The sequence below is a fragment of the Typopeltis vanoorti genome, chromosome 11 (assembly GCF_054136105.1).
Source record: "Typopeltis vanoorti isolate ZY-2024b chromosome 11, IOZ_Tvanoo_1.0, whole genome shotgun sequence".
Classification (NCBI taxonomy): Eukaryota; Metazoa; Arthropoda; class Arachnida; order Uropygi; family Thelyphonidae; genus Typopeltis; species Typopeltis vanoorti.
In genome coordinates, this window is record NC_143559.1 from 72,717,899 (window position 1) to 72,745,322 (window position 27,424).

Here is a 27,424-nt window from a genome sequence, read left to right on the forward strand (position 1 = left end):
GCAGGCAACCCATTCCATTCATTCAGTACTCTCCAAGTGAAAAATCTAGTCCTCACACCCTTGTTAACCACACTCTTACCCAACTTCCAGGCATGACCTCTTGCCAAGTGCTGAAACATTTCCTCTGCATCAATCCTATAAAAGCCTTTAAGTAACTTAATTTTTCTTTCTATGAGTTACTTAATGTTTCTATCATAACCCCCCTTTTTTTTGCCTATCAACCACAATTTTTGCAATCCACATACCCCCCCCCCCTCATAAAGAGTATTCCACGTACCACTCACCATCTTGGTACGTGGAATCCTCCCCACCACTTCCTCATTTCCAAGAAACCCAGGTGACCAGAACTGAGCACAGTAATCCAGATGTGGTCATATCAAGACTTTATAAAGAGGAATGATAACTTCCTTATCTCTCTGCCTGTCAGTATGTTCTTCAATAAACAAGTAATCCTGTGAGCTAACCTGGCTACTTTAGCAATATTTCCTCTAAAACCCAACTCTATCCACTACTATCCCCAAATTCCTGGCTTCATCAATATTGTGGAGCATCATATCCCCCTTTTTTTTTTTGCCTATCAACCAACTTTTGCAATCCACATGCCCCCCCCCCCTCATAAAGAGTATTCCACGTACCACTTACCATCTTGGTGAGTGGTATGCGGAATCCTCTCCACTACTTCCTCATTTCCAAGAAACCCAGGTGACCAGAACTGAGCACAGTAATCCAGATGTGGTCATATCAAGACCACAAAATTGATGAAGCCAGAAATTTGGGAATAGTACAGTTCCCTCAAGGTGGTACATAGCTTGTAATCTTTGTATCCTAAAATGCATAACTTTAGGATACAAAGATTACAAGCTGTGTACCACATTGAGGGAACTGTACTATCCCCAAATTCCTGGCTTCATCAGTTTTGTGGAGTATAGTTTCCTCAGTGTGGTACATAGCTTGTAATCTTTATATCCTAAAATGCATAACTTTAGGATACAAAGATTACAAGCTGTGTAATCTTTGTATGTATGATATAATAACACATCATCTGCAGTGAAAGATGATATAACACATCATCTTTCACTGCAGATGATGTGTTATTATATTATATCCATTTGAAATAACCTAATTTTAAATGAATAAATCTTGTAATCTTGATTAAATCTTGAATAAATCTTGAGTGCAGTTCCCTCAATGTGGTACACAGCTTGTAATTTTTGTATCCTAAAATGTATAACTTTACACTTTTCCACATTAAATTGACATCCATTGTGTTTTGCCCATTTTGTCAGCCTATTTAAATCATCCTGCAAGCACTCTACATCACCTTGATTAACTATTACCCTACCCAACTTTGCATCATCAGCAGACAACTGAATATCTCCTTTCTGATTATTTCCTGTATCATTTCTGTATAAAAATAAACAGCAGTGGCCCAAGCACAGTGCCCTGTGACACACCAGGAGGATGCAGGTGGATTTTGCTCCTCCATATACTACATTTTTGGTATTTGTCCATCAGCTACCCTTTTGTGCATATCACCAGTTTCCCATCTTGTGAGCAAATTGCACTGATGCAGGCAACTGATTTGTACAGTTTGTGTAACAGAGCTCCATATGGTATCTTATCAAATGTCTTTCCAAAATCGAGCAGTGTCATTGTATTACCATTTCCTTTATCCAACTCAGTTTTGGCACTGTTTCTAAAAAGTTAGTAGATTACTAATGCATGACAGACCCTTTACAAAGCCATGCTGCCCATCATCATATTCTTATCCATCTATTCCTGAATTCTCTTTTTGACCAACTTTTCCAGTACCTTTATCACCAGTCCTGAGATACTAATTGGTCTATAATTTGTTACGATAGACTTAGATCCTCCTTTATACAAAGGAATCATTTTGTTCTCTTTCCACTCTCTTGGGATTTTGCCACAGATGAGACTTAAATCAAACAGCCTAATCAAAGGCATTGCCAGTTCCCTGTGCATTCTCTTGAAATGCGAGCTGATATCCCCCCCCCCAAGCTGTATTTGCATTCTGATTCTGCAATATCCTAAGTACTTCCACATCATTCCATGTTACCTCTGCTATAAACAATATATTCACTTGGAATGTATAATCTTGCAAAATGGTTACTCAGTAGCTCAACAATTTTGTTTACCTCTGTTACCTCTCTGCCATCTGCACTCATTAAATTTATCCTCCCATAGTCATTCTTCCTCCAACTTGCCACATTGCGAAAAAACTTTTTGCTGTTCCATTTGCTTGGTCAGCTAATTTCTTTTCATAATCTGATTTTGTCTTCCTTACTGTATTGGTCACTTTTCTTGCCTGATCCTTGTATTGATCATGAGTTAGCTGGTCATCTTTCTCCTTAATATACCCTCCACAACATTTTCTTTATTTGCAGCTCATGCTTAATGATACTACTCAGCCATCTAGCTTCTACCTGATTTACCCTCCTTCCCTTGGGTATACAGTGTGATATTACATCCTTTAGATATCCCTTTAGATACCCCCCCATGCACTGTGAACATCCTTCCTTTCCAGATCTTTATACCATGGTACTGCTTTTAGCTGCCTCCCATGTGTATCATAATCACCTGCCTTGTAGTTCACATATACTCCTCCTTCTTGCTTTGATTTCCCTGTTTTTTTACCTCCCAACTCAAGACCACATGATCAGTTTCCCCCCAATCAGAGGCAATGTAGCTGCTTTATTCAGGTTTTCTGACCCTATAATAAGATCCAACACTCATGTACCATGAGTCCCCCTCCATCACATCCTCCTTCAAGTAATTATTTCTCAGTAAGTGTATAAATTCCATTTTCTTCCTGGCATGCGATCTTTCCTCCTTCCAGTCTATGTCTCCGAAGTTGAAGTTCCCCATAATAATTACTTGACTTGCGCTCATTGTACTGATCTTCTGATGCATGTCTTCCACATCATCCCTGTTACCTCCTGGCCTGTTCACCTCCTGTCCTGCTACTTTATTCTCCTTGAAAATACTAATTCCATCACATTCTATCCCTGTAACTACATCAATGGCTTTTAGCCAAGTCTCACTAATGCCTGTAATGTTTGGCAAGATTGGACTAATTGATGCCAAAAATTCTTTCCTCTTGTTCCTGATTCTTCTGACATTAGTATATAGAAACTGCAGCATCCTGTAGGCCCCCAACCACCTTTCCTTCTTGAATTGACTAACCTATTAAATATTTTTGCTTGAGAGACTAGATTCTACACTTGTTGGTCATTCTTGAGATAATTTGCTTCATGGTTGCCTTCACACACTCGTCTGAATCCACTCTAATTTCTATAGTTTTACTGACTTTTGCACTTCCACACTCTCAGTGACAAAGCTGTCTCTTGAGACAGCTTTGTCACTGAGAGTGTGGAAGTGCAAAATCCATTTAAGTGCTGCATCAGCATTGTACAAATCTTTACATCCGTCAAACTTCAGCCATAGATCCATAAACTCTTCATCATTTCTTCTTTACAACCTGCATATTGATTCATTAGCTATCATTACCTTCTTCTGTTTGCCTTGATCATGGTGTGGCAGCAGACTTATAAACTTTATCCTCTTGCTTCCCCCCCCCCCCCCAATGACTCTTTCCTTTTTCACATCCTCCCTCATACAATACTTCTCACCTCTCATGTCATTAGTTCCAACCAAAAAAAAAAAAAAAACAATTCTTTCTTCTCTTTCTGCATTCTAACATCATTACTAATATTATTAATTTTTGCACCGGGAAGCTCACAAGATTTTGTGGTGCTTTTGTGAAGTACTCCCCCTTATCATAGAATTGCTATAAAATTATGTGCTTATGCTCTTTCTCTCATTTATCTTACAATTTTCATTTTGGCTTCAGACCTCTTGCTTTCTTCTATTCTCAATTATAATAATCTCTCACTGTTTCTGCAGCCTTTCAATCTCATGCTTTGTCCTGTGAAGGACTACATACAAGCAAACTGTTTCTTTATCCAGGTCTTCCACATTTTCCTAAACTTCTGCCACCTACCATCTTTCACATACTGTCTTATCCTTATAAATCACCTCATTTATTCCCTCTTTCACCATTGTTTAAACCCAGATCTCCATTCACTCCAGTACTTTTGGTTTCAGTGCTCACTTCTGCTACTTCATTCTCTTGATTCCAACAAGTCTCACATTTCTTGCTTGTAAAACATCTACAACACATTCTCTCTCCACTGTCACCCTCATACCATACTTAATTTTCTCTTGGTAACGAATACATAGCGCGTGCACACACACATTACATTTCCCAAACTTCCCCATGTCACACCTCCAGCACAACGAATAACACAGTTTGTTTATCATATATTATATTATAAATATATCGAAACTAAATAAATGCAGTCGTACACAAGAATACTACAATTGCTACTTATCTAAATATCATTAAATCAATATTAAAACAATAACTTAACTGTGAGTTCATGATCACACAGTCCATTTAGTAGGTGCCACTTAGCTTATTTAGCTTATGTAGAAAATGGTACTATAATAGGAATTATAGATGAGAAGACGATGAAAATTTCAAAATAAGAATGTTCCAGACATCTAGTATAATTACCTTGAAAATTGATTAAATAATATCAGTAGAAGAAAATATTCAAGTGGAATGCAGTCAGGAGCATAATCAGTACTTGCGTTAGAAAAAGCCACCAGAAACTTGAATTTTGGAAATGCAACTGTAGTAGATGATATTTGGCCAGATGTGCTCAAATGTGAAAATACAAAGTTTTACAGCAGCTATACTGTATAATTTAGAAACCTTAGTCAACAAGATTGAATTCCAGATGATTGGAGAACAGTTCTTATAATACTGCTCATCTGTAAAAAAAAGGGTAATAAAAATTGAATGTGAATATTACAAAAAATCTTCCTGTTGTTTGTTTCAGATAAGATGTATGCAGGGATATATTTGACTATAAAAGTCAAATATTCCTGCATAGAGTGTATGAGAAACTGATGATTTATAACATATAGCCTCTCCCAACCAAGTCAATTCTTGGTTGGGAGAGGCTTTTGCTTACTTTCATGAATGGGGGTCATTGGTGAAATTATTGTCAACCTGTTTTCTAATTTGACAAACTCGTTAGAGGCCTGAAGTAGCTTGTATCATTTTTAGTCTCCATAACAGGATCTTCATTTCAAGTGCACTCTTCTTACATACAGTGTGAATGGAGAGCTAAGGTATTTGTCCATTTATCTAGATAATCCTCTCCAACTCCCTTAATTAATTAATTCTGCTCACAAGTATATCACAAATGTTAGCTCTACTCTTTAACTCAGACCATTACCTTTATTCAAGTTTCCCTTTCTGTAGAATGACATTCACCCAGCCACTCTTTGTCATGACTTTTCCACTAAAATGGTTCCGGATGGGATAACTTTAATGATTTTTTACTCCTCTTTTTTCTTGAAATGTAGATGCCTGTTGAATAACTGAAATAATTTTACTGCAAATGGAAGTTTGAGGGACTTCTTCCCTCAAACTTCAATTTTTCAAGTGTGCCAAGACAGTCACATAATGAAAAAAATGTCAGCATATTATAGCCCTAAACCAAAATTTCTGTGTGCTCAGCCTACACTGCAGTATGCTGCAACTGGGGAAAAAAAAATAAAGCCACCAGCAGATTAAAATTGTACTTTGAGATGGCTATGTAGAGAAAACTTTCCCTTCTCAAAGTCAGATCCTCTCAGTCCTACTGAAATTGCAATCATTCAATCTCATTTGCCAAGGTTATTGGGTGCTGCTTTTGTCGCCAAAAGATAAAGCAAAGCTGCTAGTATCATTTTTCTCCCTAACTCCTGTATTGTGACCAAGACAAATTCCCCACCACCACCATCACAAACACTTTGTTGTGGGGGGGGGGGGATTTGTCAGCTCTTTTGATCCTTTGATCAAAAGAGCTGAGTGATTCCATAATGCAAAGCATGCACACACCCTTTTAGATATGTGCATTATTGGATGGGTCAGTTTTGACCCAGATCAGTTTTGACTTTTACTGAAGTGCTGTCATAGTGAGGGATACCTCTCCAAAAACTCTGAGTGACCTAAAAAATCATTTGGAATCTTGTTGAGTGACAAAAGGATCACTATTAAACTCATCATTTATCCTGAGCTGAATTACTCCAAGCTGGGAAACTGAGCAGTAGCTCCATCCATTGACAGGCCTACCACCAAGGAAGAACTGCTCTTCTCCCCAGACCCCAGAAAGCAAGCCCACTATCAGTGTTTGTTTTATATGACTACGCTGTTTGTTTGTATATAGAGGCTGATGACTTCACATTAATTGACTTAGTATCCCATGGTCATCAGTCTCTATATACAAGTAGCTTAGTTGAAGATACTTCATGAGAAAACTTTGTTTGCATATATTTTGATAAAGGATAAAACAAGAATTTACACCCAATCTTGATTTTACATGGTATATACATTCCAAAGAATATCATGTAAAAAAAAAGACATCCAGTATTGTACTGTATATAGAAAAATATTAATCTCCACAACTTCAAAGAAACTTCAAAAATTAGTAATCTTAGTAAAACAAAAAAAAAATCAATCTTTTAGAAATATAAAATAAAATAAAATTTCAAAAAAAAAAAAAATCACAATTCAGAAACATGAAAATAGGATTTAATGATGATTTTTTATTTTAATTTACTTTCTAGTAGAAAGCACATCCTTTTGTGCTGAATTGGTACAAAATCACTTTGGTCCAAGGAATTGTTTTGTACAGCATTCATTGACAATTGATTTCCTCTTATATTAGAAACCTTTTGAAGGCATGGTTTCACACATAGGTTGGTTTATTTTAACAGTAAATTCAGTAGTAGATCATTGTGATCCTAATTTGGAGAGTTCTTTGTATAGCTCCTTGCAGCGACACATACAAGATTTCAGATTGGAATTTTCTGATTCTGATTGGAATTTAACATCTCGTTTGATTATGTGATCATTAATCAGAAAATTTTTTTTTAATTCATTTGCCAATTGAAGGCCTTCAAGAATTAAATTAGCAATTAGTGGTGATGGTTTGTCCTCATCACAGAAATCTGTTGGGTCATCCTTCTCCAACACAGTTTCTAATAACTCCTCCTCATTAAGAACTCTGTCAGCAATTAATATTATTATATACAGGGTGTTCGGGATAAATTTGACAGTTTCGTAAGGAAAAAGAAAATCTTCTTTGTATCTATTAAATTTAATGAATTGACAAAAAAACATTACAGGCAGAGTTAATTACAATACTATCAACAAGATTTACTCAAAATAACCACCATTAGCATCGATCACAGCTTCAATTCTGCTTCGGAACCTCGAACAAGCTGATGCTACAGTCTCCCTGGGAAGGGCCGCAAAAACTGTTTTAATTTTATCCATTAACTGGGCTTTTGTATTACTGGAAGTGCGATTGGTGTCTTTTTCAACTGCGCCCCATACAAAATAATCCATGGGGTTAAGGTCTGGGGAGTTTGGAGGCCAAACATTTGGACTGGTGAAGTCGTAGAAATTTTCAGACAACCATTTTTGACTTTTCCCAGAGGTGTGGCAAGGGGCCGAATCCTGCTGCCATACATACGGCCTACCATTGGCTACCCTTGTTATCCAGGGCTTGACTACAGTTAGCAACTCCACGAACAAAGCCCGAATTCCAATGCCAGGGTTCTTCAACACCTGTTCCTGCAGATTTGCGAGGAATTCTGCTGTACGAACGCAATCAGATCGTCTGCTAGGGATCTTTCTTCTTGCTACATCCTCGTAGTCACCATTGCAAGTCTCTAGTTCATGCCTGATTGTTTTTACTGTATTCAGGGAGCATTGGGCAGCAGTCGTAATATCCTTATTTTGATGGCGGGCACGAATCATCATGATACAAGTTATTCTCTTCCATGATTCAGGTGGGTTCCAGCCATCCATCCTTTCTGACATCTTGTATATGAATGAAGAAGGGTCCAAACTTTTAAATGAAGAGAAGTGTGTGTTAATACATGTAACTTACGGAAAAATATAATTAATTATAAATATGTCAAATTTATCCCGAACACCCTGTATCTCTGGTATATGAAGAAGAATTAACACTCAGTTTTGTACCAGAGGCTACAGGTTGTTGTATAGAATTTTAATTTTTTTCTAATTGTTCAGATCGTAGCTTCATTCAAATTAAAACTTTTGCCAACAGATGTGGAGCCCCTTCACTTTTTTGCAAGCCAATCTAAGATTTCTATTTTTTTTAATTTTTTTTATTTTTTGTTTCTAAAGAAATTGCTTTTCATTTTGGCTTCTTTTCAGTTATTTTATGTCATTTCTGTCAAGACAGAAAATATTTTCAATTAGTTAAATAAATCTTGTTATAAAAATGTAACTTACCTTAATATTAAAAAAATTCAAGTTTATTTTTTCAATTTAGCTACACCCTCTGTCCAAAAAGAAACCGAACTTTTCGAAAATAGAAGAAACTAGTGGCACCACCTGTTGTATCTTTTTGTTGTCAAAAGCAGCAACCTTCATTAGTGTTGTGTCAACTGTTTATGACATTTGTTTCATTAGAAGCAGAGTTATAGTGCCAAGAGTGACAGTGCGTTTTGACGAATGGTCGGTCATCACGATATTCATGCCATACGTGACGAATTCTCACAAGTACCATTGACAGGGTGTAGCATAGAGGCAGACTGCCTCACGGCACGGCTTAATAAGAGTGCTTGTTCAGCCATATTGCAGTGGGTGCCATCACTAGCTAACAATTCCTGTTAGCATATCAATGGAAAGAAGTTTTTCCAAGCTTAAACTGATTAAAAATTATTTGCGAACAGCAACGACCCAAGAAAGACAAGAAAGATTGGTTGGTCTAGCAACTATATAGATAGTGGTGGACATAGCTTATAATTTAAATTTAGAAGAGCTTATAAACAGTTTTATTGTGCGATATCCCATAGAGCAAACATTTAATTAATATTATTATGTAATAATGTTTTGCATTAACATTTCACTTGTAATAAAAACAAAATAGCAATTGGAGATTTTCTTATATATATGTATATATATATATATATATATATATATATACACGACGGCCTTGATTCTTGCTATCAATTGCTTCAAAACATTGAGATAAAACTCGCCATTGACCATTTGGTCAGGCGGAATGAATTCTCTTTGGATAATGCCCTTGGAATCATAGAAACAAATCAGCATTGTCTTTACTTTGACTTCTTCAAGCGACTTTTTTTCAGATATCCCTTTTCTGGTGGTCTTCACTCAGCACTCTGGTGCTTTGTTTCTGGCTCATACTCAAAACACCACGTTTCATCACCAGTAACGATCGTTTCAAGGAAGTTTGAGTCCTTATGAGTGGTTTTAATGAGGTCCCTGCATTGTTCAATTCGATACATTTTTTGGTCGTCGGCCAACTTGTGGGAAATCGTGAATTAAATTTATGAATTAAAGGCCCAAACTCTCAGTCAAAATGTTGTGCACAGTTGATTTTGGAATCCCCAATTCATCTTCAATCAATCTCATGGACAATTTCTGTTTTCTTTGATTAAATCATGCACATTTTTGGATGTTAATTTTGCTCGGTCCAGTTTTTGGAAGGCCCGACTTTTCGTCGTCCTCAAGCGTCTCATGACCACTTTGAAATCACTTAAACCATTCGTAAACTTGAGTAGGGGATAAGCATTCATCACCGTATGCTTTTTGAAGCATTTGATGCGTTTCGATAAAACGTTTACCAAGTTAACACAAAAGCAGTGGCAGCCAGTGAAAATTTTAAGTGGGGGTGCTGCATATACAAAATAAAAATTTTAAAAAAATTCTTTTTTTCCTAATCAGTAACCAATTTATTAATACATAAATTTACATATTAAAAATTGCTTTATTAAAAATATTTTGCCCTCACCACAAACAAACACCAATAATAAAAGTTTCATATCTCACAGAAATAACACCTGCAAGCATACGATACACTGCCCAAACGAGCAGCAGTGTGTGAATGACTTGTAGCATGCGATCACAAGCGCAAACTAATATCAGCAAGTCTGGCTGCATTTGGCCAAACGCAATAATTCTGACATTGTGTTAGATAAAAATTTAATAAAAATTTAAAAAAAATTCTTTTTTTCCTAATCAGTAACCAATTTATTAATACATAAATTTACATATTAAAAATTGCTTTATTAAAAATATTTCTCCCTCACCACAAACAAATACCAATAATAAAAGTTTCATATCTCACAGAAATAACGCCTGCAAGCATACGATACACTGCCAAAACAAGCAGTGTCTGAATGACTTGTAACATGTAATCACAAGGCGCAAGCTAATATCAGCAAGTCTGGCTGCATTTGGCCAAACGCGATAATTCTGACATTGTGTTAGATCGCAGTGTATTTGTTTCGTGTAACGACAATTAAAAAAAATATAATTCTTTTCATATTTTCAACAGTGACACTCATCATAATTCAGCCTTGTATCTATAATAAATAAATAATTATATGTTATTTTAACAGAATAAAATAAGATTTGCAAAAAATAGTTCACCCTCACCACGAACACGCACCAATAATGAAAGTCTCATATCTCACAGAAATAACTTGTGCAAGCATACGATACACTGCCCAACTGAGCATGTCAGAATGACTTGTAACGTGCAACCACAAGCGCAAACAAACGAATATCGGTGAGCCTAGTTGAGATTGGTCGAACATGATAATTCTTACAGTGCATTAGATCGCAGTGTATTTGTTTCATAATCTAAAGCATTAATCAAATAATTCCAGTTCAGTTATTAACTATTCAGTCACTGTCGAAACATACGCTGTAACCTTTAACATGTTGTGTTGCATTTATATAATGTTGTAAGCATTGTTATTATTTATAAACACAAACAAAATTTGAATTTTTCATTTTTTCCTTGGGGGGTGCTGCAGTGTCGCGGTGCTTATGTATGGGCTGCCACTACAAAAAAGTCAATCGCAGCTCTGTTTGAAACTCATTTTCCGACTGTTTGTCAAAACACACTGTCACTCTTGGCACTATAACTCGGCTTCTAATGAAACAAATGTCATAATCAGTTGACACAACACTAGTGAAGGTTGCTGCTTTCAACAACAAAAAGATACATCAGGTGGTGCCACTAGTTTCTTCTGTTTTCGAAAAGTTCGGTTTCTTTTTGGACAGAGGGTGTATAATGCTAGAAATCAATTAAGACAACTTGGAAATTTCTTATAAATTTTCATTTTTGAATTTAGATGAACATCATATGAAAGTAACATATTTTTATCATCATCAAATTCCTGCCGTATAACCTCAAGGGATATACAGGATATGATAGTACTACATGAAAAAAATTACATCATAACTAACTTCCTATCTACAATTTTCCTCCAAATCAGTCTGTTACTTGTCAAGACTCCAATATTATCAGATCTTATATTTCTATCATCTAAGGCACTTATACCATATCGATCCACCTATATCTTGGTCTTCCTCTGGGTTGTTTTGGCTACCAACCTGGCAGAGAGCACTTGTTTTGCTAATCTTTCTTCGCCCATTCTGTTTAAGTGACCATACCACCTGAGATTAGCTCTGCTAACGCATCCTAGATGTTGACAATGTCAAGTTCTTTCCTAATATCTTCGTTTTTAATATGATATTGCCATTGATGCCATCTGTTCATGCCTATAATCTTTCTCAGGACTCTCATATCTGCGGTCTCTAGTGTTTGGTCAAGTGTTTTACTTCTGACCCAGCTCTCAGATCCATAAGGTTAAAACTGGTTTGAACACCGTCTTGTATACAGCTAATTTAGTGTTCCAACTAATTTCTCTCTTATTCCATATGGATTTATTCAATTGACTTGCCACCATACCAGCTTTGCTGATTCTGTTGTCTATTTCTATATTTAATTTACCATCTTCGGTAAAAATCATGCCTAAGTAGCTGAAATGTTTCACTTGTTCACAGGTTCTCCATTCATTCATTGAAAATGTCAACACAGTTGACATTTTCAATGATTCTGCCTATTTTCATTGTCTTAGTTTTTTTTATTGCTGACCTTCATACCATATCTATTACAACAGCTATTCAATTTAGTCAAAGAATCTTGCAGACTTGTAGTGGATTTATTTAGAAGTATAACATCATCCACATAAAGCAAAGAGCTGACATTAACATCTCCAATTTTGATATCATATTTAATACCACTTTCCTTCATAATGTGATCCATATAGATAATGAATAACAGAGGGGATAATGTACACACTTGTCTCACACCAGATTTAACATTAAACCATCTTCCTGTTCTTCCTTCAATTCTAACTGCTGACTTACAACTCAAATAAAGACTAAGTATTGCTTGATATAATGCCCCATTGACACCATATAACTGTAGCGTATTGAATAGCTTTTCTCTTGGCACCTTGTCATATGCATTTTCCAAATCGACAAAACTTATATACAGATCTGTTATATTCCCATGATTTCTCAACTATTTGTAGTAAAGTCAAATTTGTAGTAAAGCCTCTCCTCTCTGCTCACCCAGAAGACCTTTAGCACGTTCCTTGATTTTCTCTCTTAGAACAGTCCAGATTACTTCTAGGGGTCTATCAGTATCAATACTATTAATCTTATTTTTCTAGTTGCATTTTCTTTATTTATTCGTTTTAATCTGATTTTTATTTTAATTATGAGCAGGTTATGGTCACTATTGCAGTCTGCTCCAGGATAAGTTTTTGCATTTTTTATTACATTTCTATATCTTGAGTTAATTAATATATAATCAATCTGATTTCTGATTTCTTCACCTCTCTATCCAGGTGCTCTCCAAGTATACAGTCTTCTCTCATGTTGTTGGAAACCAGGTGTTAGTCACTATCAATTTATGTTTTCTGCAAAACTCCACCAGTCTGTCTCCCCTTTCATTATAATCAATCTGATTTCTGATTTCTTCACCTCTCTATCCAGGTGCTCTCCAAGTATACAGTCTTCTCTCATGTTGTTGGAAACCAGGTGTTAGTCACTATCAATTTATGTTTTCTGCAAAACTCCACCAGTCTGTCTCCCCTTTCATTTCTTTCTCCCATGCCCCAAGGGCCCATCCTCTCTTCCTTTCCCTATCTTTTGCATTCATATCCCCCATTACTATCAGTATATCTCTGTTATTTTTCAAATGTAAACATTCCTCTATTTGTTGATAGATCTCTTCAACTTCTTCATCTGTATGATCTGTTGTTGGTAAGTATCCTTGAATTATGAAGATATTTCTAGGTTTGGCCTTTATTTTCAAAGCAATCACTTTCCGATCTCTGCCAATATCCCTCCACCATATTGGCTACCCTTTTATCCAACATTATTCCAACACCCCTTTGATGTTCTTCTCCTCCTGAGTAAATAAATTTAAATCCATCATCTGTTCTTATATCTCCTTTCCCTTTCCATCTAACCTCTGAGAGTCCAAGAACTGATATATTCATTGTTTTCATTTCTCTGATCACATTGGCCATCTTCCCTGCTTGATACATTGAATTAACATTCCAGGTGCCCATATTTGTCTTTTCTTTGAGGTTCATTTTCTTACATTGTGTCCTTATATTAGCTCCAAAACTTCCTGGAGGCTTTGATCCTGCAGCATCATTTGAAGTCTTATCCTCCTGGGACTCCAACATAGATCTACAAATCCCCCTCCCTGGTAACATACTGCACAAGATCAGATCCAGGGGTCCTATCTGTTCTTGTGCATAACTCATTCTTCCGTATTGAATTGTTCATCATTATTTGGAGAAAGAGAAAAAGTATGCATGGTGGTTATGTGTTGCCTTCCATGCAGCTCTGTGGGTTGGACATTTCCTTCCAACCAGATGTAATGGTTATACCGCCATGACTCGGTACCTTCAGCTCGGATACCCCCTGATCACCAGTTCCTGTACACCCCTAGGTGTGCACTAGTGATATTATGTTTATTAAATGTATAATCAGTTTTTCTTATCTGATTAAAAATTCTTTTGTCTAATACCTGTTTTATTAGAAATGACTCTAAAGCACCTCCATAGCTCAGTTAGTTTTGCAGTTGCCATTTGATTGGAAAAATATCAGTTTGAATCCTGTCTAGGATGCAAAGAACCTTTATCAGAAGCCAAGTTTTCCCTCCTGGAAACTTTTCATCCTGCAAAAGGCAAACCACCCAAAGGAACATATGCAACTGATAGCCATAATGCAGCATGCAGCACTTTATCAGTTCATTAATTAGATTTCATAGAAGCCAAGTTACTTGGCCATGACAGGCCATTGAGTTTGGCACACAAAAAGAAAATCATCATCATCAAATTCCTGACATGTACCCTCAAGGGGTGTACAGGATATGATACTACTACATGAAAAATTTACATCATTACTAACTTCCTATCTACAATTTTCCTCCAAATCAGTCTTTTACTTGTCAAGACTCCAACATTATCAGATCTTATATTTCTATCGTCTAAGGCATTTTACCATATCAATCCACCTATATCTTGGTCTTCCTCTGGGTCGTTTCCCTGCCAACCTGGCAGAGAACACTTGTTTTGCTAATCTTTCCTCGCCCATTCTATTCAAGTGACCATACCACCTGAGATTAGCTCTGCTAACGCATTCTGGATGCTGACAATGTCAAGTTCTTTCCTAATATCCTCGTTTTTAATATGATATTGCCATTGATGCCATCTGTTCATGCCTCTAATCTTTCTCAGGACTCTCATATCTGCGGTCTGGTCTGTAGTCTTTGGTCAAGTGTTTTATTTCTGACCCAGCTCTCAGATCCATAACTTAAAACTGGTTTGAATACTGTCTTGTATACAGCTAATTTAGCGTTCCGACTAATTTCTCTCTTATTCCATATGGATTTATTCAGTTGACTTCCTACCATAACAGCTTTGTTGATTCTGTTGTCAATTTCCATATTTAATTTACCATCTTCACTAAAAATCATGCCTTGCTCCACTGGTTCCACATTCAAACCACACAATTGACACTCAATTTTTCTACCTATTTTCATTGTCTTTGTCTTTTTATTGCTGACCTTCATACCATATCTATTACAACAGTTATTCAGTTTAGTCAGGGAATCTTGCAAACTTGTAGCAGATTTATTTAGAAGTATAACATTATCTACATAAAGCAAAGAGCTGACATTAACATCTCCAATTCTGATATCATGGATCACATTATGAACCATATAGATAACGAATAACAGAGGGGATAATGTACATCCTTGTCTTACACCAGATTTAACTTTAAACCATCTTCCTGTACTTCCTTCAGTTCTAACTGCTGACTTGCAACTCAAATAAAGACCAAGTATTGCTTGATATAATGCCCCATTGACACCATATAACTGTAGTGTATTGAATAGCTTCTCTCTTGGCACCTTGTTGTATGCCTTTTCCAGATTGACAAAGCTTAAATACAGAATACTTAATGAAATCTTTGTTGCATTCCCATGCTTTCTCAACTAATTGTCGTAAAGTGAAGATCTGATCCTGACAGCCTCTATTTGGCCTGAATCCAGCTTGTTCTTAACCAAGCTTTTCTTCCACAATTCTTCTCAACCGTTTCTCAATTATACTGGCATAAATCTTGCCCCAAACACTCAGTAGGGGAAACCTTTGTAATTCTCACATTCAGTTTTATTTCCTTTTTTTATATATGGGTACTATTAGAGCTCTACTCCAATCATCAGGAATTCGTCCCTCTAACCAGGCCTTCTGAACTATGCAGTGCATCCACTGTAAGACTTTTATACCACCATACTTCAGCATTTCTGGTCGAATATCATCTACTCCTGCTGCCTTTCCACATTTCAACTTTTCTACTAGCTTTTTCTACTATCACTGTTTGTTTCATTTAGCAATTTTTCAAAGTAATTACTCCATACTTCAAGGATATCTTTTTCTCCCATTTTCATGTCACCTTTATCATCTCTAACTCATTTTGCAGCACTCTTTCCTCCATTTCTAAGCTTCTTCAACAACCTCCAGAATATCTTACCACCTTCTTGATATTTATTTTCTATGTTCTTGCCAAAGTCCTCCCATGACTTTTGTTTAGCTAGTTTTACTCAGTGTTTATCTTTCTTACATTTGTCTCTGTATTCTCTAAGAGCATAAGCTGACTTATTTGCCAGGAACTTTTGATATGATTTCTTCTTTTCCTTCACTGCCTCTTTAACTTCCTGTGTCCACCATGGAGTTCTGATTTTTCTATCCTTGTAGACAACCTCACCACATGCCTCTCTGGCTGAATCAATCAGGGTTTTCCTGAAGGTTTGCCACTGAATCTCCAAGGTTTGGTTCTTGTTCTCAAACTCTTTCATTTTTTCGTCAATAATCTTTGGGTATTTGTGTTTAGTCTCCAGTTCACATCTTAGAGCTACTCAACTTTTATTTGCTTTAAAACTTTCTTACATGTCATTCTTTTCAATATGAAATTCAGTTTTATCCTGCTCAAGACTAAGTAGTGATCACTTCCAATTTCAAATCCTCTGTACACTCTAGTGTCCTGCACCAGGGAGAAAACATCACTATCAACAATAACTAGTCAACGAGACTTTTCTTATTCCTTGCCACTTCTCTCCATGTGAATTTGTGCACGTTTTTATGTTGGGTTTGGAACATGGTGTTAGTAATAACTAGTCCATGTCCTGAGCAGAAATGCAACAGGTATTTGCCATTATTATTAGCTTTGCTCTTTTCTCCAAATTTTCTCAAAACATTTTTGTATGTCTGACAATCACTTCTTACACTGCTATTTAGATCCCCAACAAGGACCAACTTTTCCTTTTTTATTGTGTCAGTAGAATCTCAAAAAATTTTTCCACTTCTACCTTAGTAGAGCCTTCTGGGACCATAGGCACAAATAAGAGTCATTGTCCAGTTCCCCTTTCTGATATTTGCCCACATCACTCTACTTGAGACTGCCTGCCATTCAAGAAGATTAGTCTCGTATTTAGTGTTGAATACTATGGCTACCCCTTCTTTTCCTTGATTGTCATTGCCTGAATATAACATATTGTATTTATTGCTCAGAAAGATCTCACCAGTTTTTGTCTTTTTTGTTTCAGTCACCCCTATTATGTCGATCTGGTACTTATCTAATTCTTCAGCTAGCTCCATTTCTTTGCCATTCAGGCTTCTTATGTTGATAATACCGATCTTTAACTCTGGTGATGTTGAGTTGAGGTGTGCTTTCAGATCTGTTCCAGTAGCTGACTTTTCGCTATTCGTCCTGGTTCCCTGGCAAAAACAACGGGGGGCCTTGTTTAACCGGGCGACTCCCCAGCCAGCATGAAATTTTGTCATGTTGTACCATCATTTTGTATATTGGTTTAAGCCAATAAGAATACAATTTGGTTGGCTAAATCCCAAATTGCCAGCCCATCCTTGTTCGTTCAGTATCCAGGTAGATACCCAACATGGTGCACCACCAGAAGGTGAGGATTGGACATTAGGTCAGCCGCCCTGGTCGGTTCTCCGCATTCCTTTAAAGGCTATGTGGAGGTCTCCTCTCAGTTATACAGCTTTGACCCTTAAGCACCCCTATTTTTCAAACCAACATCATTAAAATCAATTTAACACTGAATATTATAAATTTTTGGTAATCACAATGGGATATGCTAATGAAAATCAGCACAAATTTAATGATGTTGGCCTGAGGAAACTGCAATATGCTACAAGATCTCATTAGTCCAGGTATTGATAACTAATATTTGTCAACATTCCACACTGTATACATAAGTGTACTAATACTTTTTATGATTATGCCGTAATTAATTATTAATACTTATGTTGATTTAATGTATGAACTTAAAAAAAAATTGGAAAGGTATTTACAATCAAGTTTGTTGGGACCAAGCCTTCGTCTTATAAAAAAAAGGAATTTACTGGGCTGTGGTCTCTCAAAAGGTTGAGAACCACTGCCCTAGGAAGATGATCTCATAATTTGGATAATTAGTTTGCATGTTTTTGGTGAAAAGTAGTCAAAAAGGTAGCATGGTTGTCAGAATTACGTGAGTAGTAAAGGCAGTAAATGAAGGCCATAAAGTAAGATAAGAAAATCTTAAGTCAGAGCAGATTGAAAAGTAGAAATTCCAGGTTAGATAGCCTTTGATAAGGGATATTAGATTTCACAAAGCACACATTCCTCCCTTTTTTGCCGAATGCATCATGCAAGGTGTAGTTGGGACAGTTGAGGTGGGTGGTCATAGAGGATATCAATTGGGGTTCTGTTAAGAAAAGGAGATGAGGTTTTGATATCTAAGTGGTGGTGGTGTATATTATTGATGTTTATAGTGATGCTTCAAATGTGAGTTAAATAAACATGGAAGTGGTTTTTTTTTATTAGAAGCATGTTTTTTTTTTCAATTTTTTTCTTGTATTTTTCATATATTTTAATTAATTATATGAAGAGCCAAAGGCTTCAATTCAGCGACATAAACTTATTTAAGTTAAGGGATATATACATGTATATAAGGGATATATACATATTGTTTCATAGCCAAATAAGAAACTCAAAGAGTTTCATGCCGAATATAGTAAATATATAAAGTTCGGCGAGTCCAAGCGTAAGCAAATACCTGGATAGTGTTACAACTGACCCTTTAGGGAGTGCAACACCGAGGCAACTCATGGTAAGGGTGGAGCAAGCTCCGATCACTATTCTTGATATTTCCCCATTCCTAGGAGCTGGGTTTCACATTATGGGGAAATGTCAAGAATAGTGATTGGAGCTTGCTCCACCCTTATCATGAGTTGCCTCAGTGTTGCACTCCCTAAAGGGTCAGTTGTAACACTATCCAGGTATTTGCTTACGCTTGGACTCGCCGAACTTTATATATTTACTGTATTCGGCATGAAACTCTTTGAGTTTCTTATTCGGCTATGAAACAATATGGGATGTAATATCCCTTAACTTAAATAAATATATTTTAATATTTTTTATTTTTAATGGGAGTTTTTCATATCCTTAGTTAAAACATTAGTATATGTATGACTGTCTTTTTTGTTAGAGTTAATTCAGGAAACAGAGTGAGTAGGTGAATGCATCTGAGGTGAAAGACAACTCACACGGGAAGTGCCCAGAATTTAGTCCAAGTGTAACCTTGGCCCGTAGTTTCCCTACAGGCATGACCTGGCAGAGTAAGCAGCAGGAGGATTATTCACCTGCAAATCAGAAAGCCTCTGACAGACATATTACCATTGGATTTGGTCCCATGTAACACTGCTGTTCCTTCAAATGGTTCAGAAACTGGCTCCCTCACTGAATAATAATAATAATGGTGTGTTAAGCATGCCCAACAAGAGCATGTGGGGAAAAATGGGTGGATGGGGGAACAGCAGTTGGGGACCTCCTCCTGAGATGAAAGATGGCAGTAGTCACTTCACATCTCCAAAAAAACAGGGGGGGGGTCATCAAGCAATTTTAGCTAGCAAATTGCAGATTTGGTTAGCCAAGTGGTTAGCATACCAGCTCTCCAACAGGCTGCAGGTTCAAATTCTGCTGTGGGCATGGATGTTTGCGATTGCTTTAGGTTGAAGGTGAATGTCATTGCCCGGTATGAGACCATTGGAGACCTGAAGTGACTTCAAAAAGTTCCAAGTTTGGTCTCTAGAGTAGAGTGTCCAGACTATTTAAAAAAATAAATGAAAAATACAATATATATAAAGTGATAAAAATGGGAGGGGAAATATCCCTAGTCCCACCCTTGGTACGAAATGTACTCTCTCTCTCACACACACACACACACACGCACACTGTCATGTTGGAGGTTTAATGGAATATTTATAGCACTAGGAAAGGATTAAAAACTAATTTTAATGCTTCTAATATTTCATCTCAGTCACTGAGACATCTTTAGGGATTATAGATAACTCACACACACACACACAATACTAAATGAAACACATAGTGACTCTAAAGTCCTATCTAGGTGTTTGTAGGTGGTCTAGGTGTATCTGAGTGTTTATTATTATTATTATTATTATTACCACGGGCTACTCCAGGAGTCCTTAGACTCATCGAGGGAGGCCCTAAACATCATGTTCACACAGCTGTTCAACATTCTCACAGTATCTATCATACCTTGCCTTGAACTCGCTCACTGTCATAGCACCCACAACAGACTCTGGCAGCTTATTCCACTCATTTACCACTCTAAAAGTAAAGAACCCAGCTCTAACACCCCTGCTAACCACGCTCTTGCCCAGCTTCCATGGGTGTCCCCTAGTTCTCCCACCACCAGTCCTGATCTCAAAAATATCATCTGAATTAATCCTATAGAATCCTTTTAGCAATTTGAATGTCTCAATCATATCTCCCCTTTTTCGCCTATCAACTAGTTTCTGCAACCCACAAATCTTCAACCTGTTCTCATATGGTTCATTCCATAGACCTGCTATCATCTTAGTCACTCGCCTCTGGATCCTCTCAACCTCCTCCCCATCAAGAAGGAACCGAGGTGACCAAATCTGGGCACAGTAGTCGAGATGAGGTCTTATCAGGGCTCGGTACAGAGGTACAATAACTTGTTTTTCTCTGCTCATCAAGGTATTTTTCAACAACCAAGTGAGTTGATGAGCTGATTTAGCTACTTTCGCAATGTGCCCCCTAAACTTCATCTCCCTATCCACCAACACTCCCAAGTCCCTGGCCTCATCAATCTCTTGGAGTACAGTTCCACCAATGTGGTATACTGCTGCTAATCTTTTCACTCCGAAATGCATAACCTTACATTTTGTCACATTAAATTGACATCCATTCTCCTTAGTCCAGAACTCCAATCTATCTAAGTCATCTTGCAAGACTTTGACATCTTCTGCATTCACTATCGCCCTACCCAACTTTGCATCATCGGCGAACAAGTGAACTGTCCCACTTAGACCATTCCCTATATCGTTAATGAACAGATTAAACAGCAGTGGTCCAAGAACAGAACCCTGTGGCACACCACTAGTCACAGGCCGTTTTTTGGACTCTACTCCTGAATAAACTACTCTTTGATATCTCTCCATCAACCACCCAGCTATCCATCTCACCAACCCTATATCCATTCCCATGACTAGGATGTAAAGTGGGACCTCTGACAACTACTGTTTTTCCCAAATATTAGGAAGTTTTATGCATTCAAATTTATTTACATTTGGTTGATTTCTGAATGCCACTGCAGATTCTAAATGCAGTCTGGCCTGATAGAACACAAAAAGCTGTGGTAAATGATAACAGCACCCGTTGATGCCTCCCCCCCCCCCCACTGCAGCTGCAGATTTCTTCATATGTGCCTCGTCACTTTAATCCATTAACTAAGACTAATGTAAAGTTATCAATCAACTGAACATATTAAAAAATAAATAAATGTGCAAGTCAACTCAACTGCCAGAATATGAAACAATACCGAAGTATTTATTAATGCGCCTCTTCCCATATAACAGGAGATATAGTATAAGAAAAAAACAACACATAAATAAAAAGATTCCTGACTAAGAGCTATTTCAAAAGTCAAAGTGAGATCTCCAAATGTGCAGCAGCTTGCATATGAGACATCTCTGTCTCTATTGGAGTCACTAATACTGACTGTTCTGCCAAGATCAGTACACAGATTAACTGCCTCTGCACATGCCATTTTACATGCAGAAATTATCCAGGACCTAACTATGCAAAATATTTATTTATTTTTCTGTGAAGCTCGTGCCAATTCTGCATTTTATTACTTTAGTTACATTATCTTAAATCATCAAGGAGAACTTAAATGAAGTTACCTAGAACTGACTACTTTGAATTCCTTATTGAAATAATAGGTATACATATGTATAAACTCTTTTGAACTGAAATTAGAAGAATGGTGCATATCATTATGTTCAAATATTATCAAAATGTAAAGATCTTTTATATGTTGTTGTTCCCAAATGAAGGTGACTAATGGTCTCATATGGTAGCGGAAGGTCATTCCTGAAACATTTTTCATCCTATAAAACATACATACGAGTCTGAGAATACATGCAATTAATAAACAAAAAAGACATTTTGTGGGTTTAAGTTTCCTTCACAGATCAGGTTAATGAGCAGAGAACAAGTCAGGTGATCCTTAAAAAAAAAAAAAAAGGTATTTGACTATATGGAGGTTGCAAGTGAATAGGGCTTTTAAATTTTAGTGGTGTGAAAACAACTGAACTTTACAAATATATATATATATATTTTTTTTTTTTCTTTTGGAATATGTATACTGGTTTTTCATGATTTGTTTATAGTGAACAAGAAATTACATCAGTATTAGAAAAATTAAAGAATATTTTGATTTTTTTTGGTATGAAAATGAAACATTAAGATACACATGTAATGTGCTTAGATGTTACTGCTTATATTAACTAGGTTCTCTATTTTCAATAGGTAGCCAGAAATAGTGATGTACGTATTATGATTGATGCAGAACAGTCATATTTCCAACCAGCTATTAGCCGTATTACAACAGAACTAATGAGAAAGTATAATAAAGAGAAAGCTATAATTTTTAACACTTATCAGTGTTATTTAAAGGTATTGTTCAAAATTTCAAGTATCAATAATAAACCATTTTACTTATTTTAATTAAAAAGAAAAATCTTTTTAAATAACAGAGCAGTCCACAGATACATCATAAAGTAGTATATCTAAAAAAGAGGTCAGAGAAATAGAAGTAAAAAAGAGTGAATTACTTTTTTTTATCTATATTGTTTGTAATGTATGATATGTTTATTTATTCAGCAAGTTTTTTTTTGAGGAGTTATACGGCTGTGTTGTGACCATTAAACTATTTTTTGTCATCTCAGTTGGTATTAAAAGTCTTTTAATATTAAAAATAGAATGAAGGATTTTTTTATTTTATTTTTTACTTATAAGATTATTGTAGATAGTGATATTTTTGGATAAGGGAACCAGGGGCATAATAGTCTGTAGCAGCTTTGATGAAAGTGATCGCTACCTACTTCTGAATAAGGTAAAATCAGTAGAAAAGCTGTAAAGAACAATGTTTAAGAAAGGTAAACAAAGAATTAAACTTGAAATACATTTCAAATATGAAAGAGTCAACTATACAAATATGATCGAGATGAAAGCGAAACATATTGAAAATAACTGAGGAAGATAACTAACATTAATTGTACAATAGTGAAGAACTTTTTTATGCGACTCTCATCCACAAAACATTGTAAACCTATAGTACATTAGTATTAGATTTTTTATTATTTTTAAGTTTATTTGTTTTAAATATTTTTATTTATAAATTTTTTTAATATCAAATTTCCACACACATACATAAAAGGTTTCAAGACCTATAACAGGATAGTATTGTGTGTGTGTGTGTGTGTGTGTGTGTGTGCGTGTGTGTGCGTGCATGGCCAAGTGACTAAGGAGAAGAAAGGTATCTGTTAATGTGTTTCTTTAAGAGTTGGAGGCTATACTTATTTGGAGAAAATGGTATGACAAGATTGTTCCAAAGGACAGAGGTATATGCAATAAAAGAAGAGGATGAGAGGTTGGTTCAAATTTAGAACTGGACAGTACATGAATGTTGACCAATAGTAACTCTTTTTCTTCTCTTTAGCAAAAACTGTTCCAAAAAAAAACTGTCAGGTAAGGTGGATCAGATCTCTCCATTATTTTCTATCCTCCCAAATTCTTTCAGTTTTAATATTAATAAATGCAAGTGGAATGTATTCCAAAAACACTTTGGAATACAGAGAGATAATGCTACATACTGTATTGCTGAAGCTGTACTTCAGGAAGTGGATGAGATTCAGGATCATGGAGTGATAGTAGACTGAGGTTCCAAAGGCACATTGCAAGTGTTACAAAGATTGCACATCTTATTGCTGCTATGATAAAAAGTACATTGACATGTAGGGATAAGGAGGTAGTAGTGCCTTTATATAAGGCATTGATCAGACCACATACAGACTATTGTGCTCAGATTTGGTCACCTGGTTTTCATTGTGATGCAGAAACACTAGAGAGGGTCCATAAAACAAATGACTAGAGTGATATCAGGACTTTGTGGAGTGTTAGTGTTGATTATGGAAAGCATTTGCAGGAATGTGCTACAGAGGTTAGTGGATAGGAGAAAAAGAGGAGATATGATAGAGACCTTCAAATTAATTGAGGGATTTTATTAGATTAATACAGAAGGAATTATAAAAAGAGTGGATGTTAGAATGGGAAGAACAAGAAACCATCCCTGGAAGTTGTATAAAGATGTAGTGAAGAAAGGTAGGAGTAGATTTTTTGCATGGAGAGTTGTTAGTGAGTGGAATGCATCATCAGAGTGCATTGTGAATGCAAGTAGTGTAAATAATTTGTCCTTAAAATTTTCATTTCCATTGCTTGTATTCTATTTATGTCTCTTTTTGTAAGTTTTCATGTCTCTGCTGTATAAGTCAAAATGGGCAAAAAGCAACTTGACAATCAAAAGCTTGCACTTAAGTGGGACCTCATCCAAAAGTAGACTACTTACACTATTAAAAAAAGTTTGATGTAGTGAAATCCTCCTTATTTATCTAAACTTATTTATCTAAATTTATCTAAGCTTCCATCACCAGAAAGTATATTTCCTAGATAACTGAATTTATTTTTAGAATGGCTAAAACAATTTTTAGCCATTCTTTTCTTTTCTGTGCAATATTCTTCCAATTAAGTTTTAGAGTTGTAAGATCTTTTTGTACATCGTCAATCCATGTTTTTCTTGGTCTGCCTTTCTTCCTGTCCTAATGGTTTCCATTCAAATATTTTTTTTAACTCCTCTGTCTTTTTCCATTCATTCTATATGCCTCAACCATACTATTCTTTGTGACTTTATATATCTTACTATATCTTCACCATTAGTTAGTTGTTTCAAGTTCATTATTTGTTCTAATTTTCCATATCCCATTTTCTTCTTTTATTGGTCCTTATATTTTCCTTTCAAAGGTTCTCAATCTATCTGTATCTTTTTTGTGTTAATGGCCATTTTTCTCATCCATATGTGTTTTACAGGTCTTATAATTGTGTTATAAAGTTTTAATTTAGAATTACGATTAAGAATCTTATTACTCATTAGCTTTTTATAAATATAATAGCATTTATTTCCAGCCATGATTCTACTATTAATTTCTTTGGATATATTATTGTTTGTTGTTATTAATGAACCTAAATATTTAAAACTATCAACAACTTCAAAACTGTATTCATCTATATTATATCTTGTAATGTTTTTATTTAGTGTCTTTCCACATTGTATATATTTAGTCTTCTGTTCATTAATTTGTAATCCAATTTCTTTAGCGTTTCTATTAAGATCTTCAAATTTCTCTTTTAAATCATTTCTCCTGCGACTTATTATTACTATATCATCTGCATATGCACATGTTTGTATTAATTTATTATCAATAAATCATCTCATATTTAACTTTCTTATTATTGCTTCAAGTACTAAATTAAATAAACTTCCTGAAAGTACATCTCCTTGTCTTACTCCACAGTTTATTTCAAAGAGGTCTGTTAATTCCCTTTGTATTTTAACTACTGATTTGGATTCTTCTAATGTAATTTTAATTAATCTAATTAGTGCTCCTGGTATTCCCAGTGTTTTCAAGCTATGTATCATTTCTTGCTTATTTAATTTATCAAATACTTGTTGGAAATCAATATATAATTTATGAAGTTCTATATCATATTCTAGGCATTTTTCATATATATTTTGTAACATGAATGTATTATCAGTTGTGGATCTTTTATTTCTGAAACCACACTGGTACACTCTCCTATTGTTGTTTCTGTATATGGTTCTAATTTTTATATATCACACATTCAATAATGTAATTCCTCTATAGTTCTGACAATTCATTTTATCTCCTTTTTTATATATTGGTTGGATTATTCCAATTTTCCAATTATTTGGGATTTTTGATTCTTTCCATATATCTAATATCAAATAATAAATTTCTTTCCATAAAATTTCACCTGCATTCTTTATAAGTTCTCCTATTATCCCATCTACTCCTGTGTTTTAAAACTTAATTTGTTTTACTTTCACTATTTCTTTATAAGTTGGTTCTTGAATTCTTTCTTCTACATTGCTACAACTATTTTGATCTTCAAATTCCTTATTTATTTCTGCTGTCATCATAAATAATTCCTTAAAATATTCCTTCCATCTTTCTTTAACTAATTCTTTCTCAGTTAATACTTTTCCATCTTTATCCTTGCATCCTATCATTTGTGTATCAAAATTATGTATTAACTGTTTTATTATAGAATTTTCGTTTCTCTTTTCTCATTATATTGCACTATTTGCTCCACTTTCTTCTCCACCATTTCTTCTTTTTACAAATTTTATTTGCCTGATTTCTTTTCTCTTCATATTCTTCTCTATTATTTCTTATGTTTGTTTGTAAATACTTTTTTCTTGCTTTATTTTTCAATTCAATTATTCCTTACATTCTTCATCAAACCATTCATTTCTATTTTTCCTATACCATCCTATTTCTTCTGCATTTATGACTGTTCTTGGATTAAATCCCATTTTTCTATTGTTTTAATATTATATTCTATTTTCTTCTGATATTTATCAATTATTTCCTCAGTGTTCCATTTCTTTATCTTTTCAGTTTTCTTTTGATCTACATTTGATATTCTATATATAAATTTAATTATAACTCACATATGATCAGATTTACAATTTGCTCCTCTGTATGCTCCTACATCATTAACTGGACTTGCCCATCTTTTCAAAATCAGGACATGATTTGTTTGTTTACATTCTTTGGTTGTTGGAATCATCCAGGTCCCCAAATGTATCTTCTTATGTTGAATACATGTACTTATTATTCTAAGTTGATTTGATATTGCTAATTGTATAAGTCTGTTTCCGTTTTCACTAGTTTCTTCATGTAAACCATACTTGTCAATTACTTCATGAAATGTCTTCTTTCCCTATTTTTGTATTAAATATTTTGTATTTGATCCCCTAACATTATCATGGCATCATTTTTATTTATTTTCTCACGTTTCTTGTAAATTCTCGTAAAATTGATTTATCACAATCTCGCCAGCATTTTAATTCTAGGCATATATGTTAATAAAAGTGATATTATGGAATTTCCCTTTAATTCGTAACTTGCAAATTCTTTCATTTATTGGCCTGAATCCTAAAATTGAATTTACTATCTTCTTTCTAATTATAAATCCTACTCCATAATTTTTGTTCATCAGCACCACTGTAATACATAATATAATCTTTTTTATTTATTCTTCCTTTTCCTCTCCATCTTATCTCCTGTACTGTTGTAACATCCAGTTCATATTTCTTTAACTCTTCTGCTATATTTTGCATTTTCCCTACCTGCAAAATTCTAATATTCC

At 35.3% G+C, this 27,424-nt stretch overlaps 1 protein-coding gene across 1 annotated transcript in view; it reads left to right on the forward strand.

Annotated features, from left to right (window-relative positions):
* Positions 1-27,424, forward strand: part of LOC150101725 (proline dehydrogenase 1, mitochondrial-like) — a 234,074-nt gene that overhangs the window by 159,279 nt on the left and 47,371 nt on the right. Inside the window, exon 9 of the mRNA XM_090399897.1 lies at positions 22,442-22,588. Within this exon, the coding sequence (XP_090256023.1) occupies positions 22,442-22,588 (147 nt within the window). The remainder of the gene's footprint in view (positions 1-22,441; positions 22,589-27,424) is intronic.